We start from the raw sequence: 21294 nt of genomic DNA on the forward strand, positions 1-21294 counted from the left end.
TTTTGGAAAATAAATCAAATGAAGGCAATATCAGTCTGAAATACCATGTACCGTATACTTATCATCATTCTTTATTTGTGAAAAAAACTTTATATTATATACCTGTCTTTATTTACAGTACCCGTGGCAAGTGTAGAACTACAACCACGCGTTGGTCAGTCTGTTGACGTCACAGAGAACCTGTCCACTATCCTGACATGTGTGACCAGCGCATGTAGACCCTTTGCCAGCGTCTCATGGTCCATTGGAGGTGTAAACTACACTTCCAAAAGTGTATCCATAGTACAGAATGTGTCCGGTGACCTTTACATTACCACAAGTAAACTGATCTTCACGCCAAAACGAAACATGACTGAACACACAGTGGTGTGTTATGCCTTCAACACGGACGAACAGACCCAGGCAATACGACGTCCGGCACTCAACGTACAACGTAAGTATTGCAAGACAAATTGGTAAAGATTTATTCATCTATAAGTGTCGGTTTGGGTGTTAGCCAAGAAAGAATGGAATAATCACTCTTCTTTATATAATAAAATAGAATAAATAACTAAATGATAAAAATATGAATAATAAACTTTCATATTCCCTTAATCAATGGAGCACGAGGCACAAGATTTTCAACTTCTTTAACGGACTCCTTTCTTTGAGCATTTGCCACGCAACGTTCCTAGCCAATCAAAATTGACGTTACAAACACCGAATGCGTTAGGATTTTGGGATGTAGTATTTTTTTCATATATATATATATATACATATACATAAAGGAGTACAACATCCTCTATATTAATTTCGAAGTATTTATACATAAAGTTTTAGATTTTAAAACTGCCAGGGAAAATTATATCTGGAAACGTATGAAATGTATGGATGTATACAAGCATTTTTGTCAGAAATTCGATTTGGTATGAATCAGATGTCCCTGATATCTCGATACAACCGAGAGATGACCCATATCTCATCACTGAAAGTCAAACGAATGTGACCTTGACATGTGTGACTACCTCTGCTAACCCCCGCGTCACGTCCCTGGTTTGGACAAGAGGAGTCATGATGGTATCCGACAGCGGCGTTTACAGACTCCCCGTCATCACACAGGACCATGCTGGGGTATACACGTGCTCTGCAATGAATGCCATCGGTACCACGACGTCAAATATCACCCTGAAAGTTTTAAGTGAGTATCAACTGTAATTTGTATGTTGTAAAGTCATGAAAAATACGTGTATGTTGAAATGATGGTTTGTCATCAAAGGCATCAGGCTTCCGAATACCAGATCGCACGTAAAAAGAATTGGGTCATCTACCTGACCACGTGGTTTTTACCCGGATTTTCCGGTGTCCTCCCACAACAAAATTTTTCACTTGCTTCCATCACGGCTCATTTGATATGACTTGGTAAAAATTATCTACATTTTCATTTTTCGTTCATTTATTTTACAACAACTGCGAAACAAGTTATTTCAAGTTATATTAATCACTCGTTACTACTGATTTACTATTGTAAAATTGATAGTCAGATGTAAAATGCCATTATGACTTCAGCGTCGCCAACCTCACCAAACATCGTTGGATTTACGGATGTGACGTCATCAACACTCACTGTGAAATGGACACCTAGCGACAAGGGAGCTATGGCCAACATATTTAATATCACCCACGGATGTAAAGGCTGTTCAGCATTAATATCAACTGCTGTTGACCTGACGGACAAAGACATCTATTCCTCTACCTTAACCAACTTAGTCCCTAAATCTCAGTACCATGTCAATATTACAGCGATCAACATGGCCGGGTCAAGCAGTCCTTTGGAACTCATAGTATCAACATCCCCAGGTACTTAACTATAATCATATGACAAGATATAATTTATTTATTACATTAACCAAATAGGACACCATTACTGTTGTTTTTTTTATTTTGCTACTCCGCATTCCAAGCCTGAGTTCTGTCATTTCCTATCAGGGACATCCCCCCTCACCCCACACATGATAGTGACGTTTTGAGTTCATATGTACGTTATGTCAAGTCACGTGATGCGGATATGGAGCAACATTAATATCGACACCGAATTTCAAAAAGTGAAACCGTCAAATGAGGTAAAAGTGATACCAAATGTATGTTACCTGAAAGATCCTTAAGGTCTAAATAACTCGGAAAGTCCATTTAAACATTTTTCATCATTTGATTTATCAAAAACTGATCAACCGAAAAAAGGCGAAATATCAAACGCAAATATTCACATGTATTATGATGTGTAAAGATAAACACTTTGATATATATTTTGTGTATCTTTATTGTGTAATGATTGCACAATTACCTGTATTTTTATATAGACTAGGCTACAAGGCTACAATGTTTGACAAAAAAAATCAACAACGATGTCAATGTTACGCAAGATGAATGGAACTCTTTTGTGTTATTTGTACAAACGACTATGACAATGGCCGTAGCCACATATTGTAGTGACGTTCGCGAAAACTACCGTGTCATCAACGACGTGATGTCATCGAGTTAGGCGTTTGATACAATGTGTGCTCGAGTTAGGCATTTGAAACAATGTATGCTCGAGTTAGGTATTTGAAACAATGTATGCTCGAGTTAGGCATTTGATACAATTTGTATTCGAGTTAGGTATTTGATACAATATGTACTAGAGTTAGGCATTTGATACAATTTGTATTCGAGTTAGGTATTTGATAAAATATGTACTAGATTTAGGCATTTGATACAATATGTACTAGAGTTAGGCATTTGATACAATTTGTACTAGAGTTAGGTATTTGATACAATATGTACTAGAGTTAGGCATTTGATACAATTTGTATTCGAGTTAGGTATTTGATACAATATGTACTAGATTTAGGCATTTGATACAATATGTACTAGAGTTAGGTATTTGATACAATTTGTACTAGAGTTAGGCATTTGATACAATGAATGCTCGAGTTAGGTATTTGATACAATTTGTACTAGAGGTAGGCATTTGATACAATTTGTACTAGAGTTAGGCATTTGATACAATATGTACTAGAGTTAGGCATTTGATACAATATGTACTAGAGTTAGGCATTTGATACCATGAAAGCTCGAGTTAGGCATTTGATACAATGAATGCTCGAGTTAGGTATTGATACAATTTGTACTAGAGTTAGGCATTTGATACAATGTATGCTCGAGTTAGGCATTTGATACAATTTGTACTAGAGTTAGGCATTTGATACAATGAATGCTCGAGTTAGGTATTTGATACAATTTGTACTAGAGGTAGGCATTTGATACAATTTGTACTAGAGTTAGGCATTTGATACAATATGTACTAGAGTTAGGCATTTGATACAATATGTACTAGAGTTAGGCATTTGATACCATGAAAGCTCGAGTTAGGCATTTGATACAATGAATGCTCGAGTTAGGTATTTGATACAATCTGTACTAGAGTTAGGCATTTGATACAATGTATGCTCGAGTTAGGCATTTGATACAATTTGTACTAGAGTTAGGTATTTGATACAATATGTACTAGAGTTAGGCATTTGATACAATATGTACTAGAGTTAGGTATTTGATACAATATGTACTAGAGTTAGGCATTTGATACAATGAATGCTCGAGTTAGGTATTTGATACAATGTATGCTCGAGTTAGGCATTTGATACAATGTATGCTCGAGTTAGGTATTTGATACAATTTGTACTAGAGTTAGGCATTTGATACAATGTATGCTCGAGTTAGGTATTTGATACAATGTATGCTCGAGTTAGGCATTTGATACAATATGTACTAGAGTTAGGCATTTGATACAATAAGTACTAGAGTTAGGCATTTGATACAATGAATGCTCGAGTTCGGCATTTGATACAATGTATGCTCGAGTTAGGTATTTGATACAATTTGTACTAGAGTTAGGCATTTGATACAATATGTACTAGAGTTAGGTATTTGATACAATATGTACTAGAGTTAGGCATTTGATACAATGAATGCTCGAGTTCGGCATTTGATACAATGTATGCTCGAGTTAGGTATTTGAAACAATGTGTGCTCGAGTTAGGCATTTGAAACAATGTATGCTCGAGTTAGGCATTTGATACAATTTGTACTCGAGTTAGGTATTTGATACAATATGTACTAGAGTTAGGCATTTGATACAATTTGTATTCGAGTTAGGTATTTGATACAATATGTACTAGATTTAGGCATTTGATACAATATGTACTAGAGTTAGGTATTTGATACAATTTGTACTAGAGTTAGGCATTTGATACAATGAATGCTCGAGTTAGGTATTTGATACAATTTGTACTAGAGGTAGGCATTTGATACAATTTGTACTAGAGTTAGGCATTTGATACAATATGTACTAGAGTTAGGCATTTGATACAATATGTACTAGAGTTAGGCATTTGATACCATGAAAGCTCGAGTTAGGCATTTGATACAATGAATGCTCGAGTTAGGTATTTGATACAATTTGTACTAGAGTTAGGCATTTGATACAATGTATGCTCGAGTTAGGCATTTGATACAATTTGTACTAGAGTTAGGCATTTGATACAATGAATGCTCGAGTTAGGTATTTGATACAATTTGTACTAGAGGTAGGCATTTGATACAATTTGTACTAGAGTTAGGCATTTGATACAATATGTACTAGAGTTAGGCATTTGATACAATATGTACTAGAGTTAGGCATTTGATACCATGAAAGCTCGAGTTAGGCATTTGATACAATGAATGCTCGAGTTAGGTATTTGATACAATTTGTACTAGAGTTAGGCATTTGATACAATGTATGCTCGAGTTAGGCATTTGATACAATTTGTACTAGAGTTAGGTATTTGATACAATATGTACTAGAGTTAGGCATTTGATACAATTTGCATTCGAGTTAGGCATTTGATACAATATGTACTAGAGTTAGGTATTTGATACAATATGTACTAGAGTTAGGCATTTGATACAATGAATGCTCGAGTTAGGTATTTGATACAATGTATGCTCGAGTTAGGCATTTGATACAATGTATGCTCGAGTTAGGTATTTGATACAATTTGTACTAGAGTTAGGCATTTGATACAATGTATGCTCGAGTTAGGTATTTGATACAATGTATGCTCGAGTTAGGCATTTGATACAATATGTACTAGAGTTAGGTATTTGATACAATATGTACTAGAGTTAGGTATTTGATACAATGAATGCTCGAGTTAGGCATTTGATACAATTTGTACTAGAGTTAGGCATTTGATACAATATGTACTAGAGTTAGGCATTTGATACAATGAAGTACTAGAGTTAGGCATTTGATACAATGAATGCTCGAGTTAGGCATTTGATACAATGTATGCTAGAGTTAGGTATTTGATACAATATGAACTAGAGTTAGGTATTTGATACAATGTATGCTCGAGTTAGGCATTTGATACAATTTGTACTAGAGTTAGGCATTTGATACAATGAATGCTCGAGTTAGGCATTTGAAACAATGTGTGCTCGAGTTAGGCATTTGATACAATATGTAATAGAGTTAGGTATTTGATACAATATGTACTAGAGTTAGGCATTTGATACAATGTATGCTCGAGTAAGGTATTTGATACAATATGTACTAGAGTTAGGCATTTGATACAATATGTACTAGAGTTAGGCATTTGATACAATATGTACTAGAGTTAGGCATTTGATACAATTTGTATTCGAGTTAGGCATTTGATACAATATGTACTAGAGTTAGGCATTTGATACAATGTATGCTCGAGTAAGGTATTTGATACAATATGTACTAGAGTTAGGCATTTGATACAATATGTACTAGAGTTAGGTATTTGATACAATATGTACTAGAGTTAGGCATTTGATACAATGCATGCTCGAGTTAGGCATTTGATACAATTTATACTAGAGTTAGGCATTTGAAACAATGAATGCTCGAGTTAGGCATTTGAAACAATGTATGCTCGAGTTAGGTATTTGATACAATTTGTACTAGAGTTAGGCATTTGATACAATATGTACTCGAGTTAGGTAATTGATACAATATGTACTTGAGTTAGGCATTTGAAACAATGTATGCTCGAGTTAGGTATTTGATACAATTTGTACTTGAGTTAGGCATTTGATACAATTTATATTAGAGTTAGGCATTTGAAACAATGTATGCTCGAGTTAGGCATTTGAAACAATGTGTGCTCGAGTTAGGCATTTGATACAATATGTACTAGAGTTAGGCATTTGATACAATATGTACTCGAGTTAGGTAATTGATACAATATGTACTTGAGTTAGGCATTTGATACAATGTATGCTCGAGTAAGGTATTTGATACAATATGTACTAGAGTTAGGCATTTGATACAATGTATGCTCGAGTAAGGTATTTGATACAATTTGTACTAGAGTTAGGCATTTGATACAATATGTACTCGAGTTAGGTAATTGATACAGTGTATGCTCGAGTTGGGTATTTGAAACAATGTATGCTCAAGTTAGGTATTTGATACAATATGTACTAGAGTTAGGCATTTGATACAATATGTACTAGAGTTAGGCATTTGATACAATATGTGCCTGGTATGAATTTAAGGAAGAATTTCGATAACTGGTTACAAAATTCAGATATACTAATGATATGGAATGTAAAATGTAAATTCTGTTTGAAGGATTTGTTTTGAGTTGTGGATGAGTATATTCGGAGTTTCATTTCATGGAATTCCATTCGTTTAGCTTTTGTTTTTCACCGATGAATCCTTAATGAAAACAATTTTCTTGCCATTAGCCATTGATTTAACCTTCGGACTATCGGGCATCGGATTATCTCGCAGGTCATAATTGTCTTGCACAGTTCTGCCATGCATTTTCTTTTTACCTATTTCTTGTGTATGTTCTTTATTTCTATTTACCAACATAATTGATGTTTATTTACACTTCGGTAAACATCAAGTCTGAAAGTCTTTCCCGCAAATTTCCTAATCCGTCAGTTGTCGGGCTGTTCCGTCAGATGTCGGGCTGTTCCGTCAGTTGTCGGGCTGTACCGTTAGTTGCCGGGCTGTTCCGTCAGTGCATATAACGTCCAATAAATAACGATTATCATTTGTTTTAAAGTAGCGTATATATATCATAAAAAAATCTGTTGATGAATTTTTAATTTAAATGTATATAACTATTGTAGCTGACACGTGCCGTTCTCCGTTGGAATATACCAGTGCTGGCTCAACAGCTTTATTAGTAGTTGGTGTGACCCTTCTCCTGATTGCAGCAGCAGTTTTTGGAATTGCGATATTTCTGTACAGTAAGTATCAAGAGTATTAGTGTAGTAAATCAATCGGATCATATCAAAGCTTTATACTTATCAATAATAATGTTTACATATATAATTTATTGTTTTATGTGTAGAACGAAATTTCAGCAAAGTTATCAAATTATGTAAGATATAATTTTTAGCATTATTCCAAATACATAAAAATGTATAAGATATAATTTTAGCATTATTTCAAGTACATAAAATAATATAAGATAATATTTTCATTATTATTCCAAATACATTTAATAAAATAAGATGTTATTTTTAGCATTAATCCAAGTACATACAATTAAATAAGATAACATTTCTATTATTATTCTACGTACTTATAATTCATTTCATGCAGGTAGTTGTTTAATTGTTGATACTAAAAAGTGAGGAAGCTGATGAAAGGTTGATATGATTGAAATCACGTCTTTATTGATAAAAAGGAGATTTGTAGTGATTTTTTGCCTTCAGATGAAATCATTGAATGTATAACGTTTTATTTTAGGAAAATCTCGATCATGTTTCAGGTAAGTATCAGTTTTTTAAAAGATGATATTTGAGGGATATAAAACTTTTCTCTTGTAACCTGATACATTGTATTTCATATGTGTCAATGTTTTTGTGCGTTATGGTAGATAAAGTGATAATCGAGAGTTCTTTAATGTAAAAAATAGGAAAACGTCATTGTGTTTAGTATGATACCTGACAAATTTATTTGTATCAAACATCATTTCAGATCAGAAAAACAAGATATTCCTCCCAAGCCAGTTGTTTTCAGCAATGTTCCAAAGACAGTCGGAGGTAAGAGTTTGTCCACGCTTTGCTAATTGAGATAACGAAAACAGTACTTATTATTATAGAAACAGAGAAAACAGAAATGAGCGCATTTAATTGGTTAAGATTCAGTGAATTAAACAATATTTGAATTTACTAGATGTATGTGAAATGAGATTTAAACATGAATCATGTTATATGTATATACATATTTTACCATTTTCATTCAGATAAACCTCAAACAAGTCAGGACGACAGGTTGGTATGAGTGTCATAATGTATTGGGTATGATGTGTAAAGATTACAATTGAATAAAATTGAGTAATATTACAAAATTTGGAATATTTAGACAATTCTTTATGTTATTGTTCAAAACGTTCAACATATTATATTCGTAGAGTTGATAATTTACGGATTGTCTTAATAGTCTTTCGTCGTTTTGTCGTGGAGATATCAAGATTGTTAAGACAGAAAATTAAAATAAAGATTGTTAAGACAGAAAATTAAAACATTATTTAATGTTTTGATTTATGTTTAATTAGGTCTAACTACCTGGAATTAGATCCGACAGACATTAACCGTCCGTCTCCGTATGCAGGCCTTTCGGAAGGTAGATATAGCAGTATGAAATCCTCTTGTACATCACAAAATTAATGCTGATTAAAAAAAAGTACTTGACAATATAAATTACCAATTCATGTAAGACAAGTTGTTGTCTACATTGTTCGTGTGTTTTCTTGTTTTAAACATTTGGAATATCTTTGGAAGTTTTATAAAATTGATTCTCAGTCTGTCTGTTTGTCCGTTACGATTCAATAGGACGTCTTCCATGTTCTTCTTGTCTTCTTTGTGAGTTTATTTAGAATCATAATGATGCATAAAGAACGCATTTAAATATGATCTGAATTTTACACAAGTACGTACGACATGTCTAAGTGTAATCTTTGTTTGATATGAAGTGAAGTGAATAACATATTCCAATATAAATTTAGAATTAGAAAATTAACTAGCTCATATTTGAATTTTTCACAGGTAAAAAAGAAGCGATGATTGAAACAAACAGGTGAGAGAACGGTTCCGTTTTTGTGTCTCAACCATAGAAGTTTCGTTTTTCGTTCTCTGTACCCCTGGAATTATCCCCAATGCTCTAGAGGTTACAATCACTTTCGCTCTGTGTACCCCTGAAACCATCCTCAATACCCCAGGGATTACGATCACTTTCGTTCTCCGTACCCCTGGAACCATCCTCGATACTCCAGGGGTTACGATCACTTTCACTCCCTGTTCCCCTTAAGCAACGCTCAATACTCCAGGGGTGACCATCACCTTGGTTTTCTGTACCCCTGGAACCATCCTCCATTTTCCAGGGGTTACCACCACCTTAGTTCTCTGTACCCCTAAAACCATCCTCGATTTTCTAGGGGTTACCGTCACCTTGGTTCTCTGTACCCCTGGAACCATCCTCCATTTTCCAGGGGATACCATCACCTTAGTTATCTGCATCCCTAAAACCATCCTCCATTTTCTAGGGGTTACCGTCACCTTGGTTCTCTGTACCCCTAAAACCATCCTCGATTTTCCAGGGGTTACCATCACCTTAGTTCTCTGTACCTCTAAAACCATCCTCGATTTTCTAGGGTTTACCGTCATCTTGGTTCTCTGTACCCCTAAACCCATCCTCGATTTTCTAGGGTTTACCGTCACCTTGGTTCTCTGTACCCCTAAAACCATCCTCCATTTTCTAGGGGTTACCATCACCTTGGTTCTCTGTACCCCTGGAAGAATCCTCGATTTCCTAGGGGTTACCATCACCTTGGTTCTCTGTACCCCTGGAACCATCCTCGATTTTCGAGGGTTTACCGTCACCTGGGTTCTCTGTACCCCTAAAACCATCCTCCATTTTCTAGGGTTTACCGTCACCTTGGTTCTCTGTACCCCTAAAACCATCCTCCATTTTCTAGGGTTTACCGTCATCATGGTTCTCTGTACCCCCGGAACCATCCTCGATTTCCTAGGGTTTACCGTCATCATGGTTCTCTGTACCCCCGGAACCATCCTCGATTTCCTAGGGTTTACGTCACCTTGGTTCTCTGTACTCCTGCTGTCAGTAGTCAAACATGAACATAAAATCACCAGGGAACAAATGTAGAAACCCCTGTGCTTACTCCATATTTCTTAATCCGAAACAAAATGAATTCTCCCAATAAAGTCTTGATCTTTACAAGGAATTCTCCAAATAAGGTCTTTATCTATAAAATGATTTCTCCAAATAAGGTCATGATTAATGACTCATTGTAAAATGTTGATATAGAATTGTCACGTGTCATGCTAAGCATGTTCATATTTGACCATAGGTCAGTTCAGGATGATTCAGCCGACACACATGACTACCTACAAATACAGGATGAGGGTATGTATTTTCAAACTGTTTATCATTGTACCAGCATTTCTTAATTTCATGACAAAAAATAGACACATTCCACTTTGATAATCTTTTATTTGACCAGACCTAATAACGTGTGAATGTTTATTTCAAACCTCATTAGTACTTTATAGCAAATCAATAAAAGTTCTTTTTATCTGATATCTTTTATGATAACTAGTACACTCGTTGAATGTATAGATATGAGAGAAATATTTTATTAGATCCCCTGTATACGTAACTTGATATGTTTTCATGATATGACAAAATCCTTTTGAAAATCTCTTTTAAAAGTCATGTAAAATCAACGCAAATACGTATTTATAATTGGTTTGTTTTTCAAATAACTCGCTGGCGAAAAAAATATTTTAAACATTGTAGGCGATAACCCCCTCCCCGCCTGCAAAATAAATAAATAAATAAAAAAAAAAAGCAAAAACAAAAACGAAAATAAAAAAACAAACAAAATCAGTCTGGTATCATTAACTTATATTATAAGCGTTTTCCGTTTTATCTTATCTTAATTTTGTTCATGTCGGCTTACTGTCGTTAACTCAAATTAGCAATATGAACAACTTGACGGCCATTTCAGATTCTGTTATATCGGTAAGAACGTAATGAATGTGCATTAATTAATTGATACCCTCTTAAGTATATTTTTTATTAATATGTTTAATTTCCATTTTTATTTTCTTTTGGTAAAATAAGTTCTAGTCACGTTTACCAGGGACTTAAATCTAATCTTCACTTCAATGATAACTTAAGTCGATGTCATAGTAATTATTTATAAAGCAAAATTTGAAAATTATTAATCCATTGCTACCAAAACGGATTCTTTTTATGTTTTAATTTAAATTTACGTATTTATTGAACGAATGTTAACTGTTTACAAATGTTTAATTATGTTTCATTCTTTTGTACACAGAGGAATCATTTTTCATATGTATATTTCATTTCAGCTCCGTCACCTTATGTTAACATATGATAGCGCACATCAAAGAACGATACTATTCTAACAAGAAGATAATATGGAGCTGCCAATTAATGAGAGGGATTCCAGATGCTGCATTGCCAAATCACTCATTTGACGTTCTACCTCATATTCCGACATTCCTCTTAAATTTTATCTAGTCCAAGCCATTTTAAGTATTGATGTTTCAATTAAAATTATACTGTTCACATACTATTCCCCAATTGATGAAAAGAGGAAAAACATAACAGTTAGAACGTCATTGACGTTGTTGATTTATGTAGATATACAATGTAAATAACATGGAGAAAGTAAAAAGAAATGTATATGCAAAATGGAATGAAAGACTGGTGATTGGTTTATTGAGAAAATTACAGTCATTGTAAAAGTTTGATAAAATTAATGTTTATATACTTAAATAATCACTTATATCGATAAACAGGTAAAGGTATGACATGAACGTTTAGTATTGTAAACGTACTGAATTTAGCGCAATTAAATTTGAGTGCATTAATACATTTCGGGAAATTAGCTAAATGATAAATTGGTACATAGATGCTTTATAAAAGCCATAGACAGAAACGAAATCAGCGCAATCATATGTTATTGCAATGCGAATCATATGATAACTGCTAAATATATATACATTTACAAAATATGTGTATTTCTTTAGAATTATTCAGCCAAAAAAATCCTCCAAGGAATTTTTATTATTTTAAACCAGCTTCATGATTTTACAGAAATATATCACTATATGTACTAGTTATATTGAATGAAGCAATATTTTGTATTTACAGTTTTCTGATCTCGGATAATGACTTTCCCGAAGTCACATCTATTCGGAAAACCACGCAATATGAATTTCTATCACATGTACGATATAACAGAAGCTTTTATGTAGTCACTGCCTGTACATAGCAACGCATGACAACATTTAACGTTATGAAGTTGATCATATCCATATCAGATTGTTGATTTTATGTCACTCATGTTCCCTGGCACATGACGGAATATAAGACTCTTTTCTATATGGGTATGTAGGATAGGGATATTCCACCCGAGGGGTCACAAAATGTGGTAAAACCCGAGGCTTGCCGATGGTTTTTACCATATTTTGTGATCCCGAGGATAGGGATATTCCACCCGAGGGGTCACAAAATGTGGTAAAACCCGAGGCTTGCCGAGGGTTTTTACCATATTTTGTGATCCCGAGGGTGGAATATCCCTATCCTACATACCCATATAGAAAAGAGTTTTTTTCTCTCATTTCTAATCTCATATTATCAAATATGTGCACTCACCTCGCGGTAACCATCACTGGACGCCGCCATTTTTCAGATTTCTATTTTTTTCCTTGGGCCATATACATAAAAAAAATGCTGAAATAGATTCTCCATCCCCGAATTTTGCAAACTATGTTTGCGGTCGAAAACATAATATGGACTTTGAATGTAAACATCCAACGTCAGTGTTTAACTGTTTTTTCTTCAAGCGGGCTGGGTCAAATACCCTGTCAAATATATCACCCAGAGACATGCGTACGCGTTCAAATATAGTGCCTTAAAACACGCAATAAAACAACACTTTTCTTTTTAATATTTACTATTGCTCAATGTATAATATATCATAAACACTTTTTACATCTTTGAACATGTTGGTCAAGTTATTAATACTACTTCACTGTCAATAGTAATCTTACAAATCTTACACATTTATGAATGGAATTCTTGGTTTGCTTGTGAGATGACGTCACTTACGTCACACATTTCGCGCCACACAGACAGGAGGAAAGTTAGTCACTGTCACTTTCAATCACACGTGGACGACGGCGGAAAGGCTGAGTCCCAGGGTTGGTGATATTGATATTTATAGAACAGTTTTGTTAATAAGAGCCTGCAAACAATGACTCCAATCGACTATGCGTGTTTGTGGATGAAGCGGTTGACGAGGACATAGTCGATGAGTGCGCGTTAAAAAACTATGAATTACTCCGCGCGCGAGGCTTTATTACACAGGCGCCTGTGTAATAAACGTCTATCATGACCATGTTTATTGCCCTGTATAGGCCTATCTGACACAGGTGGAAATGAGAGAAAGGTTTTTACCATTCCACTTATTCGTCTGGTAAACGAGGTTCCAGTATTGCACGACATATAATTAACATACACATAGTCATGAAAATAATTAAGATATGATCAAATCAGCATTTTCGGTTTAAGGAATGACTGGTATAGAGGCAACCTTCCTTACTAGATGAATTTGGACATGTGTCCCACAAAAAATCTTGATATATTAAAAATTATTTAAAAACTTAATTAAAAAATTGTCCCTTCGACTCAAAAATGACATAGTTGATAGAGATATTCAAATGGCCACTAATGATTAATATATAATGATTATGATAGAAAACAATTTACACTTTTGTACCACTGTATTAATTTTGAGGGGCTAAAATTTCACGGTTGGCCCAGTTTGTGTTACGGAGATTAAATTTCAGAATGTCTATACACTGGTACCCATGTTATTCTTAAACTTCTATCTTTTTAAAAACTCTCCTTTGCAAAATGATATACCAGATGATACAAGTGTGTATATATGGTTTTTTTTTTAAAAACTCAACATTAAGTCATATATTTTGTAAATAGTCTAAATGCTTAAAATTGAATTAAGTGGTGAGAGCTTATATAGAAAAAGTAAACAAGTCAGTAAATCTCACTTCAATATTAAAACCGAGGGCAAAATATGAACAAAAAATACTTACATAAAGATTAACGAAAAATAAGCAGAGTTAGACCAGATGTTTCGGAAGGGACAATTTTTTATGCTTCATTGACGGTTTCACCATTAAGATATCTTTTGATACAAATAAATGTAATGTCACGTTCGCAAATAAAAATCACATTTACAAAAAGCTACAAAAGAAACGTGTTGAGTGTTTTGTCCACTGGTAGTAAAGGTAATGACCCAATGACCTTCATTTGGTCAAAAGTCCTTTCTCCAAAACTCCGTCCGGAAATCAAATTGAATATGAGTTGAGTAAAAGGACGGCAATGGTTCCGTTTGTGCTGTTTATACCTTTAATTAATATGGTACTGTAACAGAACGATTGAAATACTAACACAGGACAAGCACAACAATTAAACAATTCCATACATTTGAAAATATCAAATGTCATGGTAGGTAATGATTTTTAAAGTTGTTTCTATTTATCTCTAGTCTTTAGTTGTTCTTGTTTAATAGTTATGTGTAGCTTCCGATGGAGCTGTAGAATTTTATTCAGACATATCTTAAAATTGATATTTGTAGAAGGTAACGCAGAAAGGAACCTAGTAAATGAAATGTCCTCGATGTAAATAAAGATGTGTATTACGAACGTGATTTAAGTAGCCATCCATTTTTCATGTCCTATGTAGGTATAAGATATTTAAGTTGACTGGGGCGATTTTCCATTCGCATATCTTCAGATCCTGTCCTCCGTTTAATTTTCCTTGAACATAAAATTACATTCATAATGTAATGTTAATAACATTTACTTCTGTTAATCATGTATATTAGTGGGGCTCAATTTTTGTGTGTTTACAACATGTAACCATTTGTCACCGACACTCGATCTCATGGCCAAATAAAGCTCAATAACTGTACTTACACTTATTTCAACAGTTCATGGACAAATTTGTTCGTTAATCTCATCACAAAATCAACAAAAATAAATCCCAACGAAAATTAATATTTTTTACAGTATGCCCCGAAATCAGTAAATTGAGAGCACCACCATCATAGCTATGTTAAACTTCTTATCAGTTCTTAATATGAATACAGACACTAGCATTGCTAATCCCCTGTAAGATCGGAGAGAAGAAAATGTAATGTGACGCAAAACATCCATATTTTGAAGAATATTGCTTGGAAAATTAAACATTTTCTTGCGAATAATGGTTGGTATTAAAGCATTATGTATAATGAATCGGTGTTAAACTGTTAGCAGTACACTGTATGTCCCGTGGTCAGACTTGCCTAGATATGATAGTAACAACACAGCTGAGGCAGTCGTATTGGTGATGTCAGACTTGTCTATATATCCTAGTGACAACACAGCTGAGGCAGTCGTATTGGTGTTGACAGACTTGTCGTGATATCCTAGTGACAACATAGCTGAGGCAGTCGTATTGGTGTTGACAGACTTGTCTTGATATCCTAGTGACAACACAGCTGAGGCAGTCGTGTGGGTGTTGTCAGACCTGCCTAGATATGATAGTGACAACACAGCTGTAACGAACCTGAAAACAAGACTAGTACACGGGACTACAAATTGGCGTTAACACGCTTCTTGTCCGTTCTAAACTGATCATGTCTTGATCTTGAACTAAGCTAGGAGTAAATGTTCAGGCTTTAAAAGTGTCAGAAGATTATGAGAGATAATCATGTTTATTAAACGGTATTCTTTGCATGCCAATTCCCTCACTTGTTGCATCCGCCATCGTTTTCAAACATAGTTAAGATGTAGAATTAAATTTAAAATCAATTTGTTTAAAATTAAATGAAGCAATTTAGTAGAAAAAGTAATTAAATACTTAAGGAGTTGCAAATTAAAATCGATTTAAAATAACTTTCTGGCCGATTGATGATCTGGAAGAGGAGAAAATGGAAAAAGTAAATTACCGTAAATCATACTCAAAATTATCATAATTAACATTAATCGCATTCTTCCCTTTAAGTATGTAGTCTGCACTATCAGCTTCGTTCTGTCAGATGATATATCCCTACACTACCATGTAGGTCCGTGGTAGTGTTTTTGTGGATGCATGATGACAAGAAACAACACCACAATCTTGGAGAAATGACAGAGGCAGACATTCGGCGTACATCATCGCCAGTACAGCTTGCACATTAACGCCAAACATATCATCACTAATTTGTGCAGTACGTTCTTCTGCTCTGCTATTATGTTGTCGACGATTCAATCGGATGTTGACGTTTAGAGCCGGGACGGTTCAGCAAAAAAGCATGCCCAGGAATGGCATATTAAGAAGACGTTGACAAATGCTCTTCAGCACCTGTATAACAGACATACAAGGATGAGTTAAACATTGCTGACGAACAAGTGCAATGCAAATGTGTTTTGTAACATTGTGAAACATTAAAAGAACCTGAATACTAATTAACAGGTAATTCTCACGAGTCGTAATTTTCACGGTTCAAAAACTTTTACAAGGAGGCCCGCCTCGATAGAGGCCTGGCTGTTTCTCGATAACCCCTACATACAAACAAAACTACAAAATAATCTCAATCGAATAAATAAATGTGTATCTCCAAGCTGAAAAGGACTTTAGCTTCCAATATATAACTTGTAAAAATGACTATTTTGTATTTTGTACTTTTACTAACCTGAGTACATGAACAAAAGATGCATTAAAGCGTACATGTTCTTAAAGGCTTCGATAGTAATTAGTGTGTAGACAATTTATATACATCGCACCACGTCAAACGTCCTGAGGAATATGGAAGTACGACCATGTCCAAGCCATGTTTAATAGTATTGATGTTTCAATTAAAGTTATACTGTTCACATACTATTCCCCAATTGACGAAAAGAGGAGGAAAAACATAACAGTTAGGACGTCATTGACGTTGTTGATTTATGTAGATATACAATGTAAATAACATGGAAAAAAAAATACAACAACAGCAACAGCTCAAGGCATACGTCGATCAGCATCGATTACGACTGCAATTGAACTTTGACTTAGTGGCGTCATAAGAGGTCCGTCTCCCAGTCTTTTTTTAATGAGAAAACGCTGTAGGTCGTGTTGTTTGTCAAAACAAGATTATAAGTGTGAGTAAATGTGATTTTAGGAATCATTGACCTTAATCAAGTCCTATTTACTGTGATCTTCATCTGCAAGAAATAATATCTTACTATTAATATTTTAAAGATACATTTATAGAAAAATATTGACGAATTGAATTTGACGGGTTGCTCATTTGACATGACCTTTACTATTTATATAACATTAATTGATAAAATTCCGCCAATCACTTGAGTAAGTATTCGAGCTAATGCGATATCTCATATTTGACACACATGAAACGTCTTATATCTGAAATTGTTTAAAAAAGGATATTTCGCAAAATAGCCCCACTTCTTCAAAATATGTAAGAAATGAATGTTCCATAACATTTACCTCGCGATATATGCGAGGGAATAAGTCTTGTGGAGTTGTGTTGCTATGTTTCTAATTCATAAAAAGCAACATATGTTTTCTTGATGATTTTTGACATTTTAAAACATTATTCAGACAAGGAAACACCAATATATCAAAAGAAAGATTTCTACAGACCTGAAAAAAATACAATGAGAAACAGACCATGTGTTCCGGAAGAGAAATTGTGTTCTGCTTCATCAACGACACTCACCATGTAAGCCTTGGTCAATCCAAGTAGGGAATGTCAGGTTCTCGAATGGGAGCAAGGTATACAACAACGGAACCAACAAGCAAATGAACGAACATCAAACACATCCAGCTGAATATCGTGCAAAGAAATACGATTACTTCCAAATGAGAGTACTATGACGACCATTAAATATCCCCGTCATTTTCATCAACCTGCATCATGTCCGTCAGTTGATGACACCTTGTACAAAAATCGAGATAATGGGAACAGGCCCTTTAACATCGAATCAACTGCGACATGTGAACACTGTAGTTTGGGGATGCATGCGGTTGCTATGGTCACACATTGATATGTAAGTGTTATAGATAGGTACTGTTTGAATTACGTGCGGTTCTTGTGGCTTCATTTATGTTAGTAAGGTAGAGGTCCAGTGCATATATATAGACGAGATTTTGAAAACAGCTTTCAAATTCGTAGAGAAACAGAGTTGCGATAAGAAAGTGTGAAACACAGATCAAAGTAAGTACTAATCTATTTTTGTTAAGTATTTGGGCCCTTTAATGTGATGCGGCAGCATCAAACAAACATACACAGAAGTCGCCATTACTGAACTATTTCTTCATATGCATTCCCGGTACAGGTACATTGTAAAATGGGAGTCGGATAAAATCCGGAATATAACAATTTTCACGTTATCAAAAGATGGGCTATTGTATATGTGCTTCTTTTGTAGTGTAATAACCGAAGTGTTGCGATGTGTAAACGCCTGTATATGATCTAGAATAGGTGTTCGATAGCGCATTATTTATAGGTAAAGAAGGCACCGAGTATCTACTACATAGAGTGAACCAGGGACGTCCCTGAGTGAACGCACTCATCATATGACGTTGTCGCCACTTGTGAAGACATCCGGGTACTGGAGAACAGATCCGACATCTTGTCAACTGTAGCATTTTGACATCGACACTTGTTGGTTGATGAGGAGCAGATACGCTGACTTTCTTTGTGATATCCAGCTCTAGGACCAGTGATTGAAAGCTAGACTGTGATACAAGATTCGTTAATTAGGGTATAGTGTTATAGAGTGTATATACATAATTATTGTATAAAATATGTAATAGTGTGAGAGTGTGGTGTATGATGCGCCGATTCCGTTTGTTTCAACTCAATGTAAGAAAATAAATGTATATTTGTCCGATGTTATTCATTTGTTTGGTAGTTGTAGGCAACAACAATCGGTTACTTTAACAGTGGTCTCCAGAAATGGACAATTCACATTAAGGACAATAAAATCATCACGTTCACCATAAAGCTCGGTAGAAAAACTTCCATATTGACTTCGTTGTACGAAAAAATTGAGATAAGGGACGCATGAAGAGTTTTTGTGTGTTTGATTTTCAATTCTGTTCGGTAAATAAGACAGACGTGGCCAATTAATCTCTAATTACGTATCGACATGACGTCATCAACATATCTGGAATTCAAGTACTTTGCAATGTCTTTTTGACCTGTTTTGATATGCTCTCTGATAAAATATAAAACAAATCAGCTACAGAGGGGCACAATTTGTATCCATAGGCATGCTAGTAGTCTATTGGAAGATCTTACTAGCAAACTCTAAAGTGTTGTCATCCTGAAACTCGATCCTTTTTTATGATTTCGTCCTTCGTATATTTCTTCTTTGCCTTGGACGTAATTTTCATGACATACGTTTCAGTACAATTCACAACCATTTATTTACACCGCATTTCATCTTTCTTGGAGAAACAAATTTTCATACCAGGAGAAAGAAATCGTTCTTTCAGTTTAGAATGATGTATGGTGTTGTAAAGGGTGGAAAAATCAAAAGTTCTTATAGAAGATTGTTTTTTTAAAGAAGGCGTTGAATATCAAAAACTCTTTGGAGTTCTTTTAAAAAAATTCTGATCAAACAATGATACACAAGATTATTATTAAGATAAAACAGATAAAACGCTTATAATAATATACTCGAAATTTAGAGATAACAACTCGAAATTTTGAGTTTCGGGTTCATATCTCAAAATTTCGGATTACTAACTCAAAATGTCGAGTTAAAATAACATACAACGTGGCTGGAATACGCCTCCGTAGATCAGCACCTTTTTCAAATGTAAGATTAGATACTGTAAAGCTTGGAATGAAACCAACTGCAATTTACCGTTTGTAACACGCCGACTATGTTGAACTATGTCCAAGGTGAAATCGTTATTTTAACTAACATTATTTTACTAACCAGAGGACCATGTGGAAGATTAGCCGTTGGTTAAACATGTATTATATCCTCAATAAATAAGGTTTATTATTATTATTATCTTGTGACACAAGGTTTGTACTTTGCTATGCAATCTAAATTATTTGATGATAAAATAAATACTTTATTTACCGTCACATAATTGCAATGCAAATCACTTTATTATTTACAACTATTAGTAGTTTCTATAACGCTCTACCTGCATGTGCATAGAGCCGTATCTTAACCGCAGATTTTCAAAAAAGAAATAAAAAAATAGACTATATCAAATTAGACAAAAGGAACTTACGCAGATTTATATGTGATTTCAAATATCACGCTTGTATGTTGATGTAATATCTTGCGCTCTGAAACATATTCATTAACGGATTTCTGTATTGTATTTATTCTACCAAGTGACTAAGATCGGTGACATCAAAATGATTGTGACGTGGTAGTTTTGACGAGAGTCTCAATCATATCTCAGTTGTTCTTTTTCGTATGAAACGCATAGTTAAAAAGTACAGTACAATGTACCATGGAAGGTAGGGACACTGGGCGGAACTGAAAACTGGATTGACTTGGGATAAAGTCTGGACTTCCCAGAAATAACCCACAGCACACGATTATCCTACTCTGGTCACCACAAAGGAAGAGAATGGTCACGAAGGTGCGGTTTGTACGACGGCAGAAACAGTGTACAGGCTGAAAAAGAAACAGATGCCAGCTTTTTGATGAAGGGAGAGGTGGATTATGTGCTGTACACTGATTGTCCTTCCTAGAATAGAAAGGAGTTCAGATTTCTCTTATAGTTATAATGCTTATTTGAGAACTAATGAACATTTTCGCACTTCCAACGACTAAAAATATATATTGTTTTAAAATATTGAATTAATACTGACGTAATATGTTAAATATGAATTAAAAAATATTTTCTTAATCTTTACTTGATTTTGCTTTCACATGTATTGTTCTTTTTCAGTTTTCGAAATAATAATGTAATAGGCCAAACTTGAAAATGTATAACATAGGAATTATTGTCAATTAATTATTTACAATTTAGTGATACCTTGTGAATAGTCATTTTTGTTTCATCAACCTGTATATTCATTAATACCTACTACTCTGTCGTTATTGAAACCATTTTCGTAAGTAGTCTTTGACTTGTTCCATTTATGCCCTTTTTGTTTACAT

At 34.4% G+C, this 21294-nt stretch overlaps 1 protein-coding gene across 1 annotated transcript; it reads left to right on the top strand.

The window, feature by feature from the left end:
- The first annotated feature begins 348 nt into the window (after positions 1–348).
- On the top strand, positions 349–20882 carry LOC132560789 (uncharacterized). Its single transcript, XM_060225464.1, has 11 exons — positions 349–433; positions 917–1177; positions 1546–1836; positions 7171–7290; positions 7796–7817; positions 8027–8091; positions 8295–8322; positions 8607–8674; positions 9097–9127; positions 10419–10474; positions 20707–20882. The coding sequence occupies exons 1-11, from the start codon at positions 349–351 to the stop codon at positions 20880–20882; spliced, it is 1203 nt and encodes a 400-aa protein (XP_060081447.1).
- The last annotated feature ends 412 nt before the right edge of the window (positions 20883–21294 follow it).

This window comes from Ylistrum balloti, unplaced genomic scaffold (genome assembly GCF_031769215.1).
Source record: "Ylistrum balloti isolate Yb309-2 unplaced genomic scaffold, AGI_CSIRO_Ybal_v1 Utg371114, whole genome shotgun sequence".
NCBI classification, from domain to species: Eukaryota; Metazoa; Mollusca; class Bivalvia; order Pectinida; family Pectinidae; genus Ylistrum; species Ylistrum balloti.